Here is an 18,415-nt window from a genome sequence, read left to right as displayed (position 1 = left end):
AATAAGAATTAGCAAAAAAGAAATCAGGACAACAAAATGTTACCCTTGATTATCAGTCAGTCACATTTCAGTTCTTGTTACATCACAAGCTGCTAATTTTACACTTTGTTAATACAGAAACCAAAGAATATTTTTTGCTGACAGAAAAACAATGAAAGAAAGATATTTTTCCATAATAGAAGACAAGTACAAAAAAAAAAAAATGGTTTAAGTCTTGCTTACAGATCATGAACAGAAAATGTCTCTTTTCTATTTCTTTTTTCCTTAAGGGACTATTGTGCTGGTATTTATATAATGACTATGGACTAGTATTTATAGGTGGAGAGCTATGGATGTTATCTAAAATTCCTGCTTCTCACAAGGCAGCCATCTTATTATTCTGTGATTACTGATACATCCAAGAGTATATCTCTATCTGTCTATACCTCTCTCTATCACAGCTCCTCGGGTACACTGTGCAGAGAATCATTCGACTTCACTGAGTGTCCTTTCACCCACAGTTCTAGCATAAACTGCCCAGTTCTTCAATTGTTTTCTTCCCCTTTGTGGTCTGTGCTACAGCCTTTGATGTTGTGGAGATGAGGAATTTCAACAACAAGCAGTTATTCTTTGTTGCACTGTAGTGCGATACAATGGAAGAGCAAAAGAGTATCAATCTGAAATGGTGACTGGGTGGGAAGCAAGAGGTGCATTGCCAGGCGCAAACTGTCTAGCTGGATGGCTGGGTGGGAAGCAAGAGGTGCATTGCCAGGCGCAAACTGTCTAGCTGGATGGCTTGCTCTATCCCTTCCTCTACGTAAGGGTATTTTGATACATGTGAACCACACAACATTACTCTTGCTATGATGTGTTTGATTTTATCTGTGAAGGTTTGGTTTGGAAGATTACAACAGCAGTAGAGGTGGACAGATTGACAGCAGAAGGAATTTTGTTTGAAAGAAAACTATGGCAATGAGAGCACAAGAAGCTCTTAAAGATATCCTTGTGCTCAGTAGCATGTCTTAGGCCCTAGTCTGAATTATATGTTTGGGTTATATATAACAGTATCAGTCTATAGTCACTTGGAACCAATAATATACATACAAGTTATCAGCATAGCTCTTTTATAGCAGACTGTAGACCACTGTCCTCTGCCACTGATATTTTTTATTATATTTATTTTTATTATTAATTTTCTTTGTATAATTTTCATTGCTGCAGCAATCAACTGTGAGACATAACTAAGGTTTGTGCAGGAGAGACAGGGGTTGGGAATTACATTGCAAAAACAATGGGTTGTGAATTGATTTGGTTGCATGCTGACTTGTGTATTGCTTTGTCTTTTTATTTCTGTCAGGATGTCCCTACGAAATTGGTGGCCAAAGCTGTTCCTCTGCCTATGACAGTCCGCGGGCACTGGTTCTTGAGCCCAAGAACAGAATACACAGTAGCAGTGCAGACAGCTTCAAAGCAAGTTGATGGTGATTACGTTGTTTCTGAGTGGAGTGAAATCATCGAGTTTTGCACAGCAGGTAATATTGCTGAGGAAACATGCACCACAGGATGTATGCAATTAACATTTGTTGTGCTGTCTGAGTGCGTCAGCCATCTACCAGTGCCAGCTAGGCTGGTAGAGTTAGAACAGTCACACTTGGAAACTAGAATTGTAACTTCAGGCTTTGCATGTGCTCAGGTTTGGTGCTTTAATGAGAGGCAGCTGGGCTGCCCCTTTGTTTTGCAGCAGTGTAGCTGCCCCAGAGTGCTGTGCCTGGCACCACTGCTTGTGCCAGGGTAGGAAAGCAGGCTAGTGAACCAAAGGGGAGCAGGGCCATTTGTATGCCTGCTGCTGGCTACTAGCACCAGTGGAGAAAACAGTGTGGCATCTCCCTAGCAGGTAGCTTGCTAAAGGCTGCTACTGCTCTCCCTCCTCTGGATGCTGCAAAGCCTGAGTACCACCAACACCTTGTCTCGATGATTAGTTTAGCCTGTCATTGATTTATAAGTAAGTCTTCCTTTGGATGTTTGTCGCCTAGTGCCGATGTGCTTACCTGTGTGAAAGCTGAGTGCTGAAGTGAGCTCTCTGAATCCCGTCTTGGCTGTGATACTGTTTAGACTGGGTCCTAAGCAAGCTATTTTTATTTTTATTTTAATTATTATTGTCTCACAACTGTGCACATTGTAGCAAACAGTTGATCAAATGGCATGAGCCAGAGAGGGCAATTCTCACCTCCTCTGCAGTCCCAAATACAAGGAAACCAGCTCTAACCAGCACAGGAAATTCTGAGCTGAAAGTTAGTGTAGGCTTGCAGAGTATTTTCAGGGAAAGGAGTGGGGAGAATCAAACATGGGTGTTCCAGCCATTTGTCTGTTGCCACCACTGGAAACTGATGCTGCTGCGTGATGTGAGGTATGTTACTGAGGCTGTGTTCCCTGCTGCACATCTGTGTAGCTTTTGGAGAGTCATGTGGGTTTTCCTGCCCCCTGTACTAGCAGATTGTCTTTTCTTTCCAGATTATTCAAAAGTTCACCTAACGCAGCTACTGGAAAAAGCTGAAGTTATTGCAGGCCGTATGCTTAAACTGTCTGTTTTTTATCGGAATCAGCACAAAGAATATTTTGATTATGTCAGGTAAGGAAGTAAACACATGCAACATTGTTTGTCAAATTAAGGGAGTAATGAAAATAAGAAAATGGAGGCAGCTGTACTAAAGCTGGTGCACAATGTCTGTATGCTTTATTTGCCAATTCAGAAGAAGGGAAGAAAAATATATAACTCATTTCTTCCACCTTGCTTAACTCAGCACTTCCATTAGGCAAAAGTTTATGTTTTGAAGCAGAAACTGAAGAACGCACAGGGTCTCCAGCCTGATTAAAGGGTCTGTTGTCATAGTGGAGTGTTTAGTAGCCAAATACTCCCAGTGTACTGAGAAATTCAGAGTGAGATGTCTAATGATAGGAGGGCACAACAGTGTGCGTAAGGCATTTGCCTGCGTATAAGAGTTCCATCTCAAATATTTCCCTTTCACATGCAACCACCCACTTCTATTTCCAGATGTAGTAAGTGGGGCTCTGCAATCTGAATGTTAATTTACAGCTCAAGTGGGGAAGGAGAGGGGTGATATTTAGACAATTCTACAACACTGCTTCAGCTGGAATGGATAAATGGGATAGCTGGAGGTAGGTTCCTTATTCCCGTTGGAGACCCAGTGTGCCTTTGTACATACATCTGGAAGCATCATTACAACAGAAAAAGAAGACTTTTCTGTAGAAGGAGTCACGGCTCACGCACTGACTGAGCAGGAGCAGCCACCATGCAGAGGTAACCTTCCACCATTAGAAGGATGTGGTTGAGAGGTGAGCAGTGTGTGGAAAGCTGTTTCAGCACTGTGTCAGAAGGGCAGCAGCACTGACTGCTTCTCTGAGAGATGGGGCTGCTGCTGTGCCACATAATTCCAGTTTCCTGTGGGTGTCACACTAGCACCTGTCTAGAGCTGGAAGGCTTTTAAAACTGGTGAAGAAACAAAATAGTCAAGGGAGTCCAACTCCAAAGGGCAGAGTCCACCACTCTTGGAAATGTCCCCATGTTGTAGTCATGAGTATCTGCTCAGTTCCAGAAGTGTTGTGTATATTACAGAGCATGGAGTTTGCTTTTTCCCTCTGTGTTTTGGAAGAATTATTTTATTGCACATAGTGACAAAGCTGCAAATCTCAATGGAGGTAGAAAACTAATTGCAGTTGTTGAGGCTCTTTGAGGACTTTATAAATCTCTGCTGCCATCCTGGACTAGATACCACAGAAGGGAAAACCCCGTGATAGCTCTGATTTTCGTATAGCTTTGTTTTCAGCTATGTGACCATAGTCACCTGCCTTTGTATTCATAGAGCTTTGAAGATTGCTATGGAAGTGCATTTGTAGCTGTGCGTTTGGCCTTATTCAGCCAAATGTGAATCTGATTACATGGTATCTTTTCCCCTCCCTCCTATTATGTTCTCTCTTGAGTCACTACAAATAGAGACAAGTTTGTTTTCCTTTGTGTTAGTGAGTTATAGAGACCAAAAGCTGTGTTTCATCAGGTCAATATGCACTCATATGGTCACAAGGGCCAGTCCTTCTACAATACACCATTCCACATGTTAGGTTAAAAACCCTAACCGCATGCTTCCTTTTATGAAAAATTCCTTGTCATACCATGCCTGTCAATGGCTTCTGTGGTGTCATAAGTAGTAAACAATCTTGGAAAAGCTTATAGAGCAGTTCTAGTACGCTGCCAAACAAGCAACAGTCACGGTGCTAAGACAGCAACCCCTAAATGCAGGGTTTAAAGTGTGAGCTTGTAAGTAGTGTTCATGTCACTCTGCTGCTTGCCTCAGCCGGGAGCATCATAAAGCAGCTCAGATTCCCGGGAAGCGTGACCTATAATTAGCCTAATTGGCCACTGGATGTCAGTATCTTGCAGCCTAATTGGCCGCTGGATGTCAGTATCTTGCCGTAGAAATGGCACTGCAAGGAGCCTGGATTTTCAAGCTGCAGAAACCGGGGTTATTCAAGATGGTTTTGTTGGTTTTCTTTTTATCTGTAGTAATAGCTTCAGTCATAAAATAGTAATTGTACCCCCATACACGTGCCCACCAGTCAACGTCTTGTGAAAAAGGGCTTGAGACAACTGTAGCCTTTGAATGGGCAGAAAACTTTTGTAATAATTTATTTTAGAGTTAAATGAAGATATGCTGCTGCAGAGATTAGAAATAATGACAAAATCGCAGTTGGAGACATTACTGAGTTATTTAGAGTTGATTTGTGTATGTACACCTGAATCGGTTTGCTTTGACTCCTACCTCCACTTTAACCAAGTAAAACCTTCTCCCGCACAGCATCATTTACCTGGTGCTTTTACAAGTTAAAACCAGCGCAAGGGAGGGGACAGACTTTCTTGGCTAGTTTCCTCTCTCTTCAAAGGAAAAAAAAAAAGTAAAGCAAGAGATGGATGAAAGACTCTCCAGCCCCACAGCCTCATGCATTTTTGATCTGTCATTGTGTATAATGGCGCTTTCATAGGGTGCCTAGTAAACATGCTGTGTTGCAGGACTTACGAAAGGGGATGTTTCCCTTTCTGGTATGTCCTGGGTGCAGAGCATGCCAAAACTGTCACTATGGCATTTCCAGAGAGGTGTTGGGCACACATTCTAGGAAACATCCTGCTAGACACAAAATCTCAGGTGCTAAGGAGGATTAGATGAGGTGTTTTGGACTATTCTCCTGAATTCAGAGGCCTAATGCTGCTCAGTGCAATTTGGGATTTAGGGTTTTAAAAATTCACTTGTTGCACTGAATGTTTCTTTTCACGGGAACCAAACTGAGCTAAGCTTACAAAAAGAAAAAGGAGTTAGTCCTGTACATGTTTTCCCCTTAGGACCGGTGACTGCAGGAGCTGGATACCAACAAAGTGGAAAAAAACAATATTCTGTGCCCAGCTATGCTCTGATTAAAGTCAGCAGTAGAGAAACTAGACCTGAAATTACCATTTGGGGAAAAAAAAAAACAACAATGGCAGACAGTAAATTTGTTCCTATAAGCTCTCTGAAAAGCATTATTTAGAAACAACTTTCGCCGGCAGTTTTCTATGTTAAATATATACTGCCTATGCTAAATATACATGGTAACATACAGTATGTCCAGCATATTGAGACTGACTTGCAATTTTCAACATGTGATTAAATTAATATGTGTTTATTGTTAGAACTGTAGTGGAAGGCTGAACAAATCGACTAATTAAAGATATTGGTGGTTTGGGAGCTTTTTTGTTTGTGCTATTCTTTGCCTGCACATAACACCCACACAGCTCACAGCTGACAGAGAAGCAGACTGGAAAATCAGGTTTTCCCCTTCAGCAGGAGTTTTTCTAGCTCTTCCTGAGTCTAGCATCACTTGGTTTCCTTGCTTCTGAAATCATGACACTAACCACACTTCTCAGCTTAAGGGTTTTGCTTTATGTCCCTTCCGTACTATTACCAAAGAGCATGAGGACCGAACTTTCCACTTTTTCTTTAACATGTGTTACAAAATAAACAATGCCAGTCATTCATTTGTAGAGAGCATCATGGGAATGCTATGCAGCCCTCTGTTAAGGATAACAGTGGCAGCCACGGCTCTCCGATCAGTGGGAAGCTGGAAGGCATCTTCTTTAGCTGCAACACTGAGTTTAACACTGGGAAGCCACCACAAGATTCACCTTATGGAAGATACAGGTTTGAGATTGAAGCTGAAAAACTCTTCAACCCAAACACTAACTTGTACTTTGGAGACTTCTACTGCATGTACACAGCCTACCACTATGTCATTCTCGTTGTCGCCCCTGTTGGATCACCAGGAGATGAATTCTGTAAGCAGCGCCTTCCTCAACTAAATATAAAAGATAATAAATTTCTAACCTGTGATGAAGAAGACGGTGTTATGGTTTACCATCATGCCCAGGATGTTATTTTGGAAGTAATTTACACTGATCCTGTGGATCTCTCCCTCGGCACAGTTGCAGAAATTACCGGTCACCAACTAATGAGCTTGTCTACTGCAAATGCAAAGAAAGATCCCAGCTGCAAAACCTGCAACATCAGTGTTGGACGTTAAAACTTCCCTCGTTACTTAGGAGCCTTCAAACCTCTGTTGCCCAATTCCATAGTCAGACATTTCTGTCGGAAGCATGCACATGCCGCTGTCACCAAAAGCAAATACGAGTCTTCAGAATCTCCAATAGAGTTTTTAGTATTTCTTCTCTCCCGCTTTCCCTTCTGTTTCCCTAATGCTTTAAATGATTAGAAGTCCTGGATTTCTTTCTGGCAACCATTTATAACTAGATGCTGCAAAAATTGTTTTCTGTTTCTTGCCAAATGTAACAAAATCCTATATAAACTGCTTTAGCAAAATAAAAATAACGGCTTATAAATGGTGTTTAAATATGCATTCATTTTAACTACTGAACAAATACTGGGATAATTCCAAACAGCATGAAAGGTTGTAATTGCAGCATGATTTGAATTTCGGAGCCTAGAAATGTCAGCACTTCCAACGTGTCGTTTGACAGTGTTATTTATGTTATTTATATTAGCTAACTGAAAACAGAAACTGTGTCTCAACATAATAAATATAATAGAAAAATATTTTATTTGTACTGTTGTATAAAATATTATACAATCATATAGAATATATAGATTACATTTTAATATCAATTGTATACATATGTCGTGAAATCATTTTCCCTTATCAAAGATGTAGTTTGTAAACTTCAAATAGCTCTGTATCTGTTCCTGTTGCTCTAGATGACTTTAATTAAAACAGATTTATGAAGGAGACCATTTCTGATTCATAAATGTTATAAATTAAGTCACTCCACTCAAACAAACAACAAACCTCTGAGAAATAAAAAAAAAAAATCCTTCTTTAGTATTCATACTTTTTCTTCCAAACTACTTCAAGATGTGTATGTCTTCAAAATCATGCCAAGCCATTACATACAATGTAAATACAAACATGAGTGGTACATAATAGCCTTTATAAAATGAAAATCTTCTTACAAGATAGAAAAGAGGTTGCTTATATGACAGGGGCAGTACAAAATGACAGTTAAAGCAAAATACCAAATGTGATTTAACTTATTCAAGTCCCTTTTTTTTTGTGAAATACTTCCTTCCTTTATGTCTGGGGTAGCTATTTCCTAGAATCCCTGCTTTTCATTTCTAGTATAAAAGCCATTGATAATCCTTCTGTTAATAGTCCACATTTCACACAAATGGTCTATCACAAATAGTGAAAAAATCTTAATATTAGAAAGTGTGGTGCTCTGAAAGTTAAGAAAGACACATAATTCCAATGGAAAAATAACCTTATATAATCTCATTTTTTAGTAAACAAGAAGTCTAGCATTCCTCATCAGATAACTGTAACAATTATATACCATGTACTTCATCTATCCAAAATAGCATAATGCAATTATCTAGCCTTTTTTAATACATATATATATATACGTAGCAATCTGTAACACAAGAAATACTTTGACATTTTACAAAGTGCATGCATCTAAACGAGCTTTGGTACTTAGAAAAGCAAATATTTGTTATAGCATCAGGCAAAATAAAGTGCAAAGTTTAATACAGAAATTAAAATTAGCATGTAGTTGATCTATTTACTGAATTTTAAGTATGGTGAGCCAGGTTGTGTGAACTGTATTGAAAAGGACAGCAGCCAGTACATTTGTTTTATCTCTTCCCAGTAAACTGTATCTATTTTCTTTTGTCAAAGTCTTTCTCTTATTTCTGAAAAAACAATAGTTTTATTTGGCAGTCACATTCCATCCATTCTTCCTTTTTTTTAAATTTTATTTGCATAGGCAGCATCGCTTTATTTTACTCCCAGAATTTTAGACCAAATCCTGGTTCTTTGAATGCACCTTTCTTTGAAGCTACTGTAATTGAATGGCACCTCTGTCTCGAAAGATTATAGTCATGATTTTTTCCTTCATTTGTTTTATGCTCTTGTTTCTTTTAATCTAGTGAATTACACATTGAGAAGCAACATTAATAGTTAATTATGGTGCAAGTTAATTCTGGTAAGAAATGTGTGGTACATTACCGTGTACTAAGAAAGATGTACTAAAAACCTGCAGAGTATTTCCTCGCACCTTTTTAAACTAAGAGCAGGTCAAACTGAGGGTTTACATTACATCAGTGTACTTTTAATTTCTAACATTCTCACAGTGCATTTCAAGGCTTTTTTCAAAAGGAAAAAAATATATACTATAGTCCACTCACCTGTGCTTAATATTCCTGCATATTGCTGTCCTCCCTCATCCCAGCTAGTATAACTGGTAAAGTGCATGAGAAAATCTCAGTGTTAAACAATTGTGCAGTGGACCAAGACCTGTAAAATTGCTTCCTCTTTTTCATTACTTGTTTGCTTGTGGTTTTTTGTTTCTTTTTTGCTACAGGACAATACACAGCATTACATTCACTTCAAATCGTTTTGGAAATATCATGCTTACTGATGAGAACCTCCAAGAGCCTAATTTTGGCTTTTGTGTGCTTGTACTCAGTGTATTCCTCAGCCATTGGTGCCCGATCTTCTTTTTGAGGACTTCTAGGAAAAATAAATGAAAGTGCCATCACTTTTACGAGTATGAGGAGAAACAGTCTTTAAAATTAATTCAGCAACAGCTAGTGAGGATTGGGTTGGGGTTTGTTTTTTCTCCCTTTACTGTGGGTCTCTAAAGATAATTTGACAGGGCCAAAAAGCTCTAATGGGCAGAAATGAAATAAGAGTATTTAAAATATTGACTTTTCATATACCAAGTAGTTTTCTTTCTTGTCAGCTATGCAAGCTTAACTACTTCATTTTGAAATATGCAGAGAAGACACCACATAGTGCTTTGAAAACTGTTACCAGGATACTACATGCCCATATCTTCCATTTTCACCAAACAAGTTTGCTAAATGAAAGGAGGAGGAGGATAAGCAAAGAGTGAAATGTAACCAATATTTCGCTTTGGGTGAAAGAAACAGTGGCTTCTGGTTTGAAAACTGGCCTTTTAGAAATGACCCAACTGCCAAGTGTAATCTCTGCAGATTGACATCCTCAGAAAGAGTCTTTAGGAGCCTCCCTTCAGCCCAGGAAAGATCCTGTGCTGAGGTAGGATTTATACCCACTGCAGACATGTCCTGGAACATCCTCAGGTATAGACCCTCCTCAGGGATGCCCACATCCCAGAGGAACTAAGCACAGAAATGGACATCTCCACAGAGACCAAACACCTCCATGGTATCTTCAAGTCTCTAGCTGCAGCTTTCTTGTCCTGCTCACCTAAGAGTAGCTACCCTAGCAGAACCCAACACACCTGCATAGGAGCTCAGTGAGAAGGAGAGGGTTTTTGTTGAGCTGGTTATTTACCTTCCTGTCTGTTTATAGAATTGTTCCTCAAACTCTCTCAGAGCTTTACGAAGCCTTTTCTTATCTGCTCTTGTTTCTCTGAGATGTTCAAGCAGGACGGGCCTGTAAAACGGAGACAAGAACATGGAACCCTTGTGTTTGGAAGTATTGTAAACACTGCAACTTTGGGTAATAAGCAGCCTGCTGCTATGGGCCACAGCAGGTGCTGCTCTCAGTGCCCCTAGGCATTCCACCACATCCCTCCCAACTACAGATATAACTAGCTGTACCATCACATGTGATAAACAGTTGTGCTGTGCACCTTCCCTTACACTACCATTCCCACCCTTCCAGTAAAGTGAAGACAGAGCCTTTGTGGACAGCATAGGAGGAAAAGTTTTCAGGACTGAGGATTGAGTCTTGCTTGTGGTCTTGATTCTGTGTGGAATTAATGGAGTTTACAGGGCTCGGCATCTCACAGGAAATGTGCATCTCTGTAACTGATTTAATAAAGTCAACATCCAAGCCCTACTCCTGAAAACAGCTGTTACTAGACATTACTGTGATGCAGTGGAAATGCTAGTGGTATCAAGAATCAACATTTTTGGAGGCCATGTCAGCTGGTGTTTGTAGATTAAGTTAAGCAGAGAAAAAATTCTGTCATGATATATGCAGCTGGTATTTTTTTTCCATAATAACAAACATCACAGAAATATCTCCACAGCATTTGCAACCAAACTGTTACATACATAGTTGAGTTACTTAGAAAATCAAGGTATTTTTATTTACTCAATTTTGGTAGAGCCCAGTCAACTTCATTTAAGCACCTAAGAGCTCCCAATAAAACAAAAAAAAACAAAAAAAAAACAAAACAAGAAAAAGATAGTATCCATAAACTTTCTGTTCTATCATAAGCTACAGCAACATGACAGTTCTGTCATAAGAGCATCTGTTTCTGGAAGGCATATTCCCCAGCAAGTTGCAGGGCTGAGTGATAAAAGCCCATGTGCATCTTGAGATTTGTTGTGTCATGCAACCAGAAAATCTTAACTACAAATCAGAAGGTTTTGAGTTTTATAATGGAAGGTAGGAGGGTGGTGCTAAGTGTTCTGGGCATCCAGACACTAAACTATTCTTATGCAAGGAAGAAATTGATTTTACACACATTCAGTGGCCCCCCACATGACTGATCCCTCATTCAGTTCACCTGTGGCTGTTTGTATGCCTCATGTCTCTGGCCTTTTTGCATCACTCACACTGTCAGTCCCAGCACGTGAGAGCAGACTACCCTGCTTGGCCAAACTGTGATTTGTTTTATGACTGCTTTGTAAGAACATAAGTAACTAGGTATCTAAAAATTTTGCAGTAATTATCTGGTAATAACAGGTCTGAATAATAGGTCTACATATCTTTACTATGTCATTGTGTTGTACCTACCACTCTGTATATGTAGTTATTTCTCCTACCTGCTTACATTCCTCCACCTTTCTCTTCATGGACTTGGCACAAAACTTTGAATAAGTTGCTCAAACCATAGGTAGCTGCCCAAATAACAAATATCCTCTGCCTCTTTTCTCCAGTAAGAAAACACTGAATCACTTGTTTGGTATAGAGTATTCCCATGCAATAAGTATGGATCATGTTTAAATTACAAAGTCTACATGAAATATTTTAAAATATCTGGGGGGAAAAAAAAAAAAGAACTTACATTGTTGCCTCATGTAAATTGGACATAGACAAGGCTGTTTGCCTGAAAACCTTCTTTTCATCCAGAGGTGAAACATATGCAGGCTCACTTTCCTCCTGAGAGTAACACAGGTGCTCGTCAACAGGAAGGCAAGATATTGGACCAAATGACAACTCATGGCTGCTTTGAGAATGGTCTTCATCTGAGTCTTCCTCCTCCTGCTTGTAAGATGTAAAGCATTATTAAATGGGTTTACATTACAATACTAACAATGAATAGGATGACAATGTAAAGAATTAGGATCTAACTTCCTGGATGTATTCATTGAAATAGATTACACATATTGAAAGCTTCACCCTGGTCTGCCCAAGATTGTTCATAAGAGCTCTCCCAGGGCCCCCTGAGTTACTGTGTATTGTCCACTGAGGCTAAAAACCACAGAAGTTTGCCCTGCTTCTGACTATCTCCAGACAGCAATTTATTTCTGTTTACTCAAAAGCCTGCTGGAACTTGTAGTCCTCTTATATACCATCCACTGACTGTATTATGCCCAGAAATTCTGCCTGTAACAAGAGTTGGAGGTAGAGATTCCAGTTTCATAGCTACAAACGTTAAGTAGCAAAATAGAGTGATGTTCACTGCCTTCTTCATGTTCCCTCATCCTCAGAAGAAAATTTGAGCTTTTGAAACTAAAGCTTAAACATAAAAACTCCATGGAGCAAGGCTCCTAAAAAGTAACACAAGGGAACTTCAGTTAAATTTTTAAATAAAATGTCCATGTGTACACAGGTCTACACTGGGATTTTTCAAATAAATCTAAAGCTCCACTGTCATCTATAGTTCATAATTTTTAAAATCAACCCCTCCCCAGTTACTATTAGATTAGTATTTTTGGTAGGCATGCTAATTAACTTCCAACCAGCCAGATTCCATTACCTCTACGCAAAGTAAGACCAGCACCGTTACATTACATTGATATTAAAGTACTACAAATTATATTCATGTGCTACATGATTGATAAAAACAAAATATAGAACATAGAGTGACTCCATAGTTCTTCATGGACACAGGTAAGTTTCTTTCTGTGTTGCATGTGTTAGCCTTAATGGAAAACTAACACCAGCCTTTGACCTCTTACCCAGTCACTTGAAGTGATTGCCTCAGAAGCCACTGCCACACATTGCAACCTCTGGCATGCTTAGACGTTGAATTTTGCGGAGCACTTGCTCTGTGTGAAGCACCCTGCTTTAACCAATGAGCAGAGTCTTCACATATCAGTAGATCTATTGCTGCCAAACTCCCATGCAGGTACAAACCAAACACAGCTTTTAGCATGTTTTATTGACAATGGATATAAATTCTTTCCAACTTACAATTGTTGTGATCAAAGATGGAGTGACAAGAAGTTTCTTGATAATTCTGTATCTGTCATAAAGAGGTTTCATGAGATTCTTTTCTTGCTTAGTTACCTAAAGAGAAATCATAACAAAATATACTCCTCCAAAATAAAAAAATACAGAAATTTTGCTCCTGTAAAGCTAAGAAAGATGTTAGAAGAATATGACCTGATGTGTATTTTGCAGATACTTCATGGGAACTGTAATTTAATCCATAAAATTTCTAAAAAGGAAAATGACAATCTGTTTTGCAATGGAAATACCCAATGTGGTTTCCTCACTTCCTTGAGCCACATGGCCTAGGCAGAGGGTAAACTATTCTCTGTCTCTTTCTGAAGATGCTAAGAGAGTCATAAAGGTTAAGATATGCTTCTACTGTGCCACTGGTATCTCAATTAACTCTAATAATGGCAGCAGGCTAGCTACAGCAATGTGACAGTCTACCTGGGACAATATACTCAGGAGCCCAGGGGGACAGCTGCCAGTGCAGCTTTACAGCCTCAGCGAGTGAGCTGGCTCCATGCAGAATTGCTGTGTGCATCCCTTGCTGGAACTGCCTTCCACAATAGGGATTAACTGTCTATTCATTTTGTTTGGGCTCTTATGAGCACTAGGAGCATGGATTTGGAGGAGAATAGTATTTTAGAGCAGGTATTAAGAGACTTATCTAGCCACAAATGTTTGTAAGTATAAAAAAAACCTTATGGAAACTATCTGTGCAGTAGACCAAGTTACTGTGTTTAGGAAAAAAAAGAGCAAATCCCACAGGAAGAAACAAACAGAAAACCAACATGTTCTCCAGTGAGTAAATGCCAAAACAATCATTTGCAAACTAGTCCGCTATCAGCCCCTGTTCCTCAACTCACATGCCTGTCAGCACACATAGTACAATTTCACTGTCTTTTGACACTGCAGTGCTGCATTGAAGCCCAGCTACACATGCTCAGATGAGTGAACAAACAGCAGGTCTGAAGAGACAGACTGGCTGACAGTATGAACAATAGTTCAGAGCTGTGCAAAAACAAATATCTGATCAGCAGGAGCAAGGGTGACAGCAGACAAATGCAGGTTGGTGACACTGCATATTTCTGGCTGAGTGAATAGTTAGGAACTATTCCTAGAGCCATGTTTCACCAGGGAATGTCAGGGCTTGCTTAGGCAGCCAAGTCCACCTCTTTTCCCCAGTCTTCATGTTCCATTTGATTGCAACACACAAGAGCACCGGGAAATGCCAAACAAGCCAGAACAGATAATTCTTTGTTTAAAACCTTATGAGTGCCCTCTCCATCTGACTTTGCTTAGATAAGTCTGGATAAAGATGGTGTTCACCCACGCTACACATCAAGAGGACAAACATCATCACCAGTACTCTCCACTGTTTCCAGGCTGCTGTAGCCAGAATACTCAGAACATGCAGTAACTTGATATTTTTTTCTGGTGGGTTCTCTTTTTGTACTCCCAAAGAAAGTTTCTACAATAACTGTGACATTGTCTAGGAATTTTGCTTTTTGTTTGCAGAAAAAAAAAAACAAACAGCAAAACCAAACCAAAACAAAAACTGCAGCAAACCACCAATGTTTTTGCATAATTGGCTAAATTTTTGATAATTGTCATGGAAATCCAGTACACTCCATTCAAATTAACTTTTTGATAATGCCATGGTGTGATATTTGTTAAATGACAAGGCATGTCATGGGTTCCTAGGTCAAACATCTTAAGTAGGGAATGTTGAGTTGTCATGGTTTAAGCCTAGCTGGTAACTCAGAATCACGCAGCCTCTCGCTTACTCCCCACCTTCCCGCCCCTGCTCCCAGAGAGATGGGGAGGAGAATCGAAAGAGTATAACTCTCACGGGTTGAGATAAGAGCAGTCCAGTAACTAAGGTATAACACAAATCACTGCTGCTACCACCAATAATAATTATGATAAGGGAAATAACAAGGGGAGAGAACACAACCGCTCATCACCTGCTGACCAATACCCAGCCTGACCCAAGCAGCGATGTAACCCTTCCAGGTAACTGCCCCCAGTTTATATACTGGGCATGACGTGCTATGGTGTGGAATACCCCTTTGGCTAGTCTGGGTCAGGTGTCCTGTCTCTGTGTCCTCCCGGCTACCCATGGCCCTCCTCACTCAAAGAGCATGAGACTGAAAAGTCTTTGGTCAGACTAAACATTACTTAGCAACAACTAAAAACATCAGTCTGTTATCAACGTTGTTCTCAGGCTAAAGTTGAAAACACAGCACTGCACCAGCTACTAAGGAGAGAAATAGCTGTACAGTATTGTGAAAATCCATTTTCTGCACTGGCAAACCTCTTTGGTAGTAGAGAGGCATCTGGTTTGTGAGCTAATGTCACTGGAGTTCTGCTACCTGTGCACTCATCAATTTGCCCTCTCCAAGTCATCACCCCCTGGCTTTTACAACCTGTGCAGGTTTCTCTAGGAGGTACCTCTTGGGCCCCTCCAGCTCTGAACTGTGTACAAGGCCTGCGCTGGCCACTGAGTGCAGGCCTCGCTGGCCTCACTCTCCAGCTGTGCTTGGTGCCCAGGATGCATGCAGACTCCTTCCCTCGGGAAAATACAATCATATAGATACAAAGGTTAAAATTTGCTTCTCTAAGACACATGATTATTTAAGCGTGCAACCTTGTGTGGAACATCTCCATATAGCTTGGTCATTTTCAACAACAAAAAAAGAGATGTAAAAATGTTGCCTAACTTCAGTTTCCTTGCTTAAAATTCTTTCGTGTCCCTGATCTTTGTGTGACCTCAAGTCAGAGCTGTTCGGCAGACCTAAGGCTCCCTCATGACAGCTTAGTATCACTGATCACCTCTTTCCTTATGCAGTTAGCATCCTCCTGCTTAGCTGGTTATTCACCTCCTTAAACCTTGAGAAGAAACAGACTCTCTGAACCCCATGCTGCAAAGTCCGTCCTATTATTTTCTTTGCATCTTCAAATCTCTTTTACCTCTATATGGCACTAATAACTCAATTTCTTTTTTGTTCTTCTTCATAGGAAATACAATTTCTTCATACACTTCCTAGGTATTCTCTCTCTCCCTCAGCTCTCTTTCCAAGCCCAAAGAAGATGGACAAAAATTATTTTATCCAGGATGCAGAGAGATCAGACACAGATCACAATAATATTAACAGCTGGCATATTTTTGGACACTTGCTGGTGCCGTTTCTCTTTTCCTCTACTGCAACAATTACAGGTCAAAAACAGAGACAGTCATAAGAATGTAGACATCAAACAGGAGTTCCTCAGTTGTGTGTAGACCAATTTTCAACTCATCATCTCACCAATGGTGGCAATTCTTTGTTTTGTACCTGCATTCAGCAATGAAGTCTCTTGAAAGGATTTTAATTAATAGTTATAAGTGCTGCTGTGAAATAAAGGAAAACACAGATGACAGGTCCTGTCATTCATGTCTCAGCAGATGCCCTATAAGCCTTTCACCACTGCTATGCATTCTAACCTTTCATATGCCAAGCAGAGTTACCGTATGCATGAGCAAAGTCTGTTGTGGATATAGACTCATCCACGTTTATCACAAAAACCTGCAACTTCCAATCATGAAGAGAGATACAGGGTCACTAGGAACTTGCCTTTTTAATTTATTTTTTTTAAATAAAAACCAAATTCATCAGTATCCAGCAATAACATTTATATCTGAAGATTAGTTTGAAATAATTAAAATTATGTTAATTGTGTAAAATTCATTAAATATATTTAATATATGAGTCAAAAAAATTTGTTAGAGAAGTTAGATAATTTTTAATTTACCAATCTTTCCATGGTATACTTACAGATTGTCCATGAATAGTCTCAAAATATAGTAGACATTTCTGAAGACTGATTTTTTCCAAAGCCATTTGTTTTTTTTGTCATATCCTATTTAAAAAAGTTATTTATAAGATTATGAGTCAGGATTTCATGACAAGGTTACAGGTACGTATCTGCTCAATAATCTTTTCTCCCCAGATAAACATTAATAATGAATTTTGCTTCTGTCTGCACTGAGGTCATAGGGACTTGGCATTGACTTAGCAAGAGCAGAGTCCAAATTTACATGACTGAAGTTTCAAGTTAATCAAAGTATATGTTACCCCCTGAAAGCCTAATGCAAAGCTGATGAGAGCTGTGGAGATACTTTACTGATTAAAGTAGGCTTTAGGTTAGGCCTTTCCCAGCAGAAAACACACTGTATTTACTTTGCCCGGCCAAAGTGGACTCCTTGAGGTCTGAACTTGTGCTCTTTCTTCTGAAGAAAGAGGCATGAATAAAAATCTACTGAAAGGCTGGAACCTTACTTTTCTTAACTGTCATTATACAAAGATGTAGTACTTGATTGCCTTGATTTCTTTCAAAGTCACTTTTCTATGAAAGCAATTTAACAAGCTGAAAGTCAGGAAGCGGTATTAGGCTATTGATAGAACACTTCATCCTGAGATGGAAAGTTTCCAAAGGTACAAACTATGGTCTCAGTCAATAAGGCAAGAAGCTTTGTGTGTCACTCAATCAGAGCGTGCATCTGAAAACTGTTTCTGGGAATACTGGTTGACAGAAAGTCTGAACAAGCAGAGGTTTTTGCTTCAATATTGTAGCCAAATTGCATGCACATGAGGTATATCTCATCGATTGCATTTTGGAAAGGCTGGCTCACAAAAGACCACTGCAGCACGTGAGCAGAAGGTTGCATAGATTTAAGTGCAGTACTTTCCCAGAACATTTTCCAAAGTTTAGGTAACATTTATGAGTAATCACTGTAACAGAAAACTAAAGAAATATTTTCTCATCCATCCTAGGGAGAAATTAATTAATGAGATCTGTATGTTGGTAACTTCTACTTGCCAAGTCAGTTCACAAATCATAGATATCATTCCCTGTTATATATTAAATATGATTTAGTTGTAATAAATGAGAACAACCACCATTCTAGACAAAATCATAGAAACTTGCAAAAACAGAGAGGACATAATTCAACTTTTTAATTTTTCATTGAGAAAGATTGAGATTTGCCTTGGCTTGTAGGGGATTAAGAACAGAAAGTTTCAGCTATGCAAACACATAACATTTACAGAGTGGAATGACAGATTCACAATGAAATCTGTAAATATCCAACCATCGTGATATACTACGTGAATAACCCATAAATGCTGAGCCTACTAGAAAAAGGTGCTATCTCTAAAATGAAATGGAAGAATAATCTGATCAGCCAGCAGGAAATTGAAGCTGAAGTGTACATACACATCTGAAGAACTGCTACGGGGAAGCTGCAGAAAGTGCAGCCCTTTAATAATATTGGGAATGAGGGCAGGCTTTCTTTCTGTTGCCTCACAGTTTTTGCTCTGCTGTTGACCTAACACTGCAGTTGGTTCCTGTTGGTTTCTGTTCAAAAGTAACAATATGATACACTGCTACCAGAAAAAAA

At 39.5% G+C, this 18,415-nt stretch overlaps 2 protein-coding genes across 7 annotated transcripts in view; one reads left to right on the top strand and one right to left on the bottom strand.

Annotated features, from left to right (window-relative positions):
• PHYHIPL (phytanoyl-CoA 2-hydroxylase interacting protein like) overlaps positions 1–7,321 on the top strand; it is a 58,831-nt gene extending 51,510 nt beyond the window's left edge. For both annotated transcript variants that reach the window (XM_061449211.1, XM_061449202.1), the window contains exons 3-5: positions 1,337–1,511; positions 2,491–2,608; positions 6,069–7,321. In XM_061449211.1, coding sequence (XP_061305195.1) covers positions 1,337–1,511; positions 2,491–2,608; positions 6,069–6,603 — 828 coding nt within the window. In that variant the 3' untranslated portion in view covers positions 6,604–7,321. The remainder of the gene's footprint in view (positions 1–1,336; positions 1,512–2,490; positions 2,609–6,068) is intronic.
• A 1,181-nt stretch (positions 7,322–8,502) lies between these two features.
• The window catches only part of FAM13C (family with sequence similarity 13 member C), a 54,262-nt gene continuing 44,349 nt past the window's right edge, over positions 8,503–18,415 (bottom strand). For 4 of the 5 annotated variants that reach the window (XM_061449119.1, XM_061449151.1, XM_061449140.1 and 1 more), the window contains 4 exons: positions 12,952–13,047; positions 11,600–11,799; positions 9,913–10,014; positions 8,503–9,105 (listed from right to left, as the gene is read on the bottom strand). In XM_061449119.1, the coding sequence (XP_061305103.1) occupies positions 8,982–9,105; positions 9,913–10,014; positions 11,600–11,799; positions 12,952–13,047 (522 nt within the window). In that variant the 3' untranslated portion in view covers positions 8,503–8,981. The remainder of the gene's footprint in view (positions 9,106–9,912; positions 10,015–11,599; positions 11,800–12,951; positions 13,048–18,415) is intronic. The other variant, XM_061449161.1, reaches the window with a different exon arrangement.

The sequence above is a fragment of the Pezoporus flaviventris genome, unplaced genomic scaffold (genome assembly GCF_033815535.1).
Source record: "Pezoporus flaviventris isolate CSIRO_AGI_PZ_B2104156 unplaced genomic scaffold, CSIRO_AGI_Pfla_v1 ptg000001l, whole genome shotgun sequence".
In the NCBI taxonomy this organism is placed as follows: domain Eukaryota; kingdom Metazoa; phylum Chordata; class Aves; order Psittaciformes; family Psittacidae; genus Pezoporus; species Pezoporus flaviventris.
This window is presented reverse-complemented; position numbering and strand designations above follow the sequence as displayed.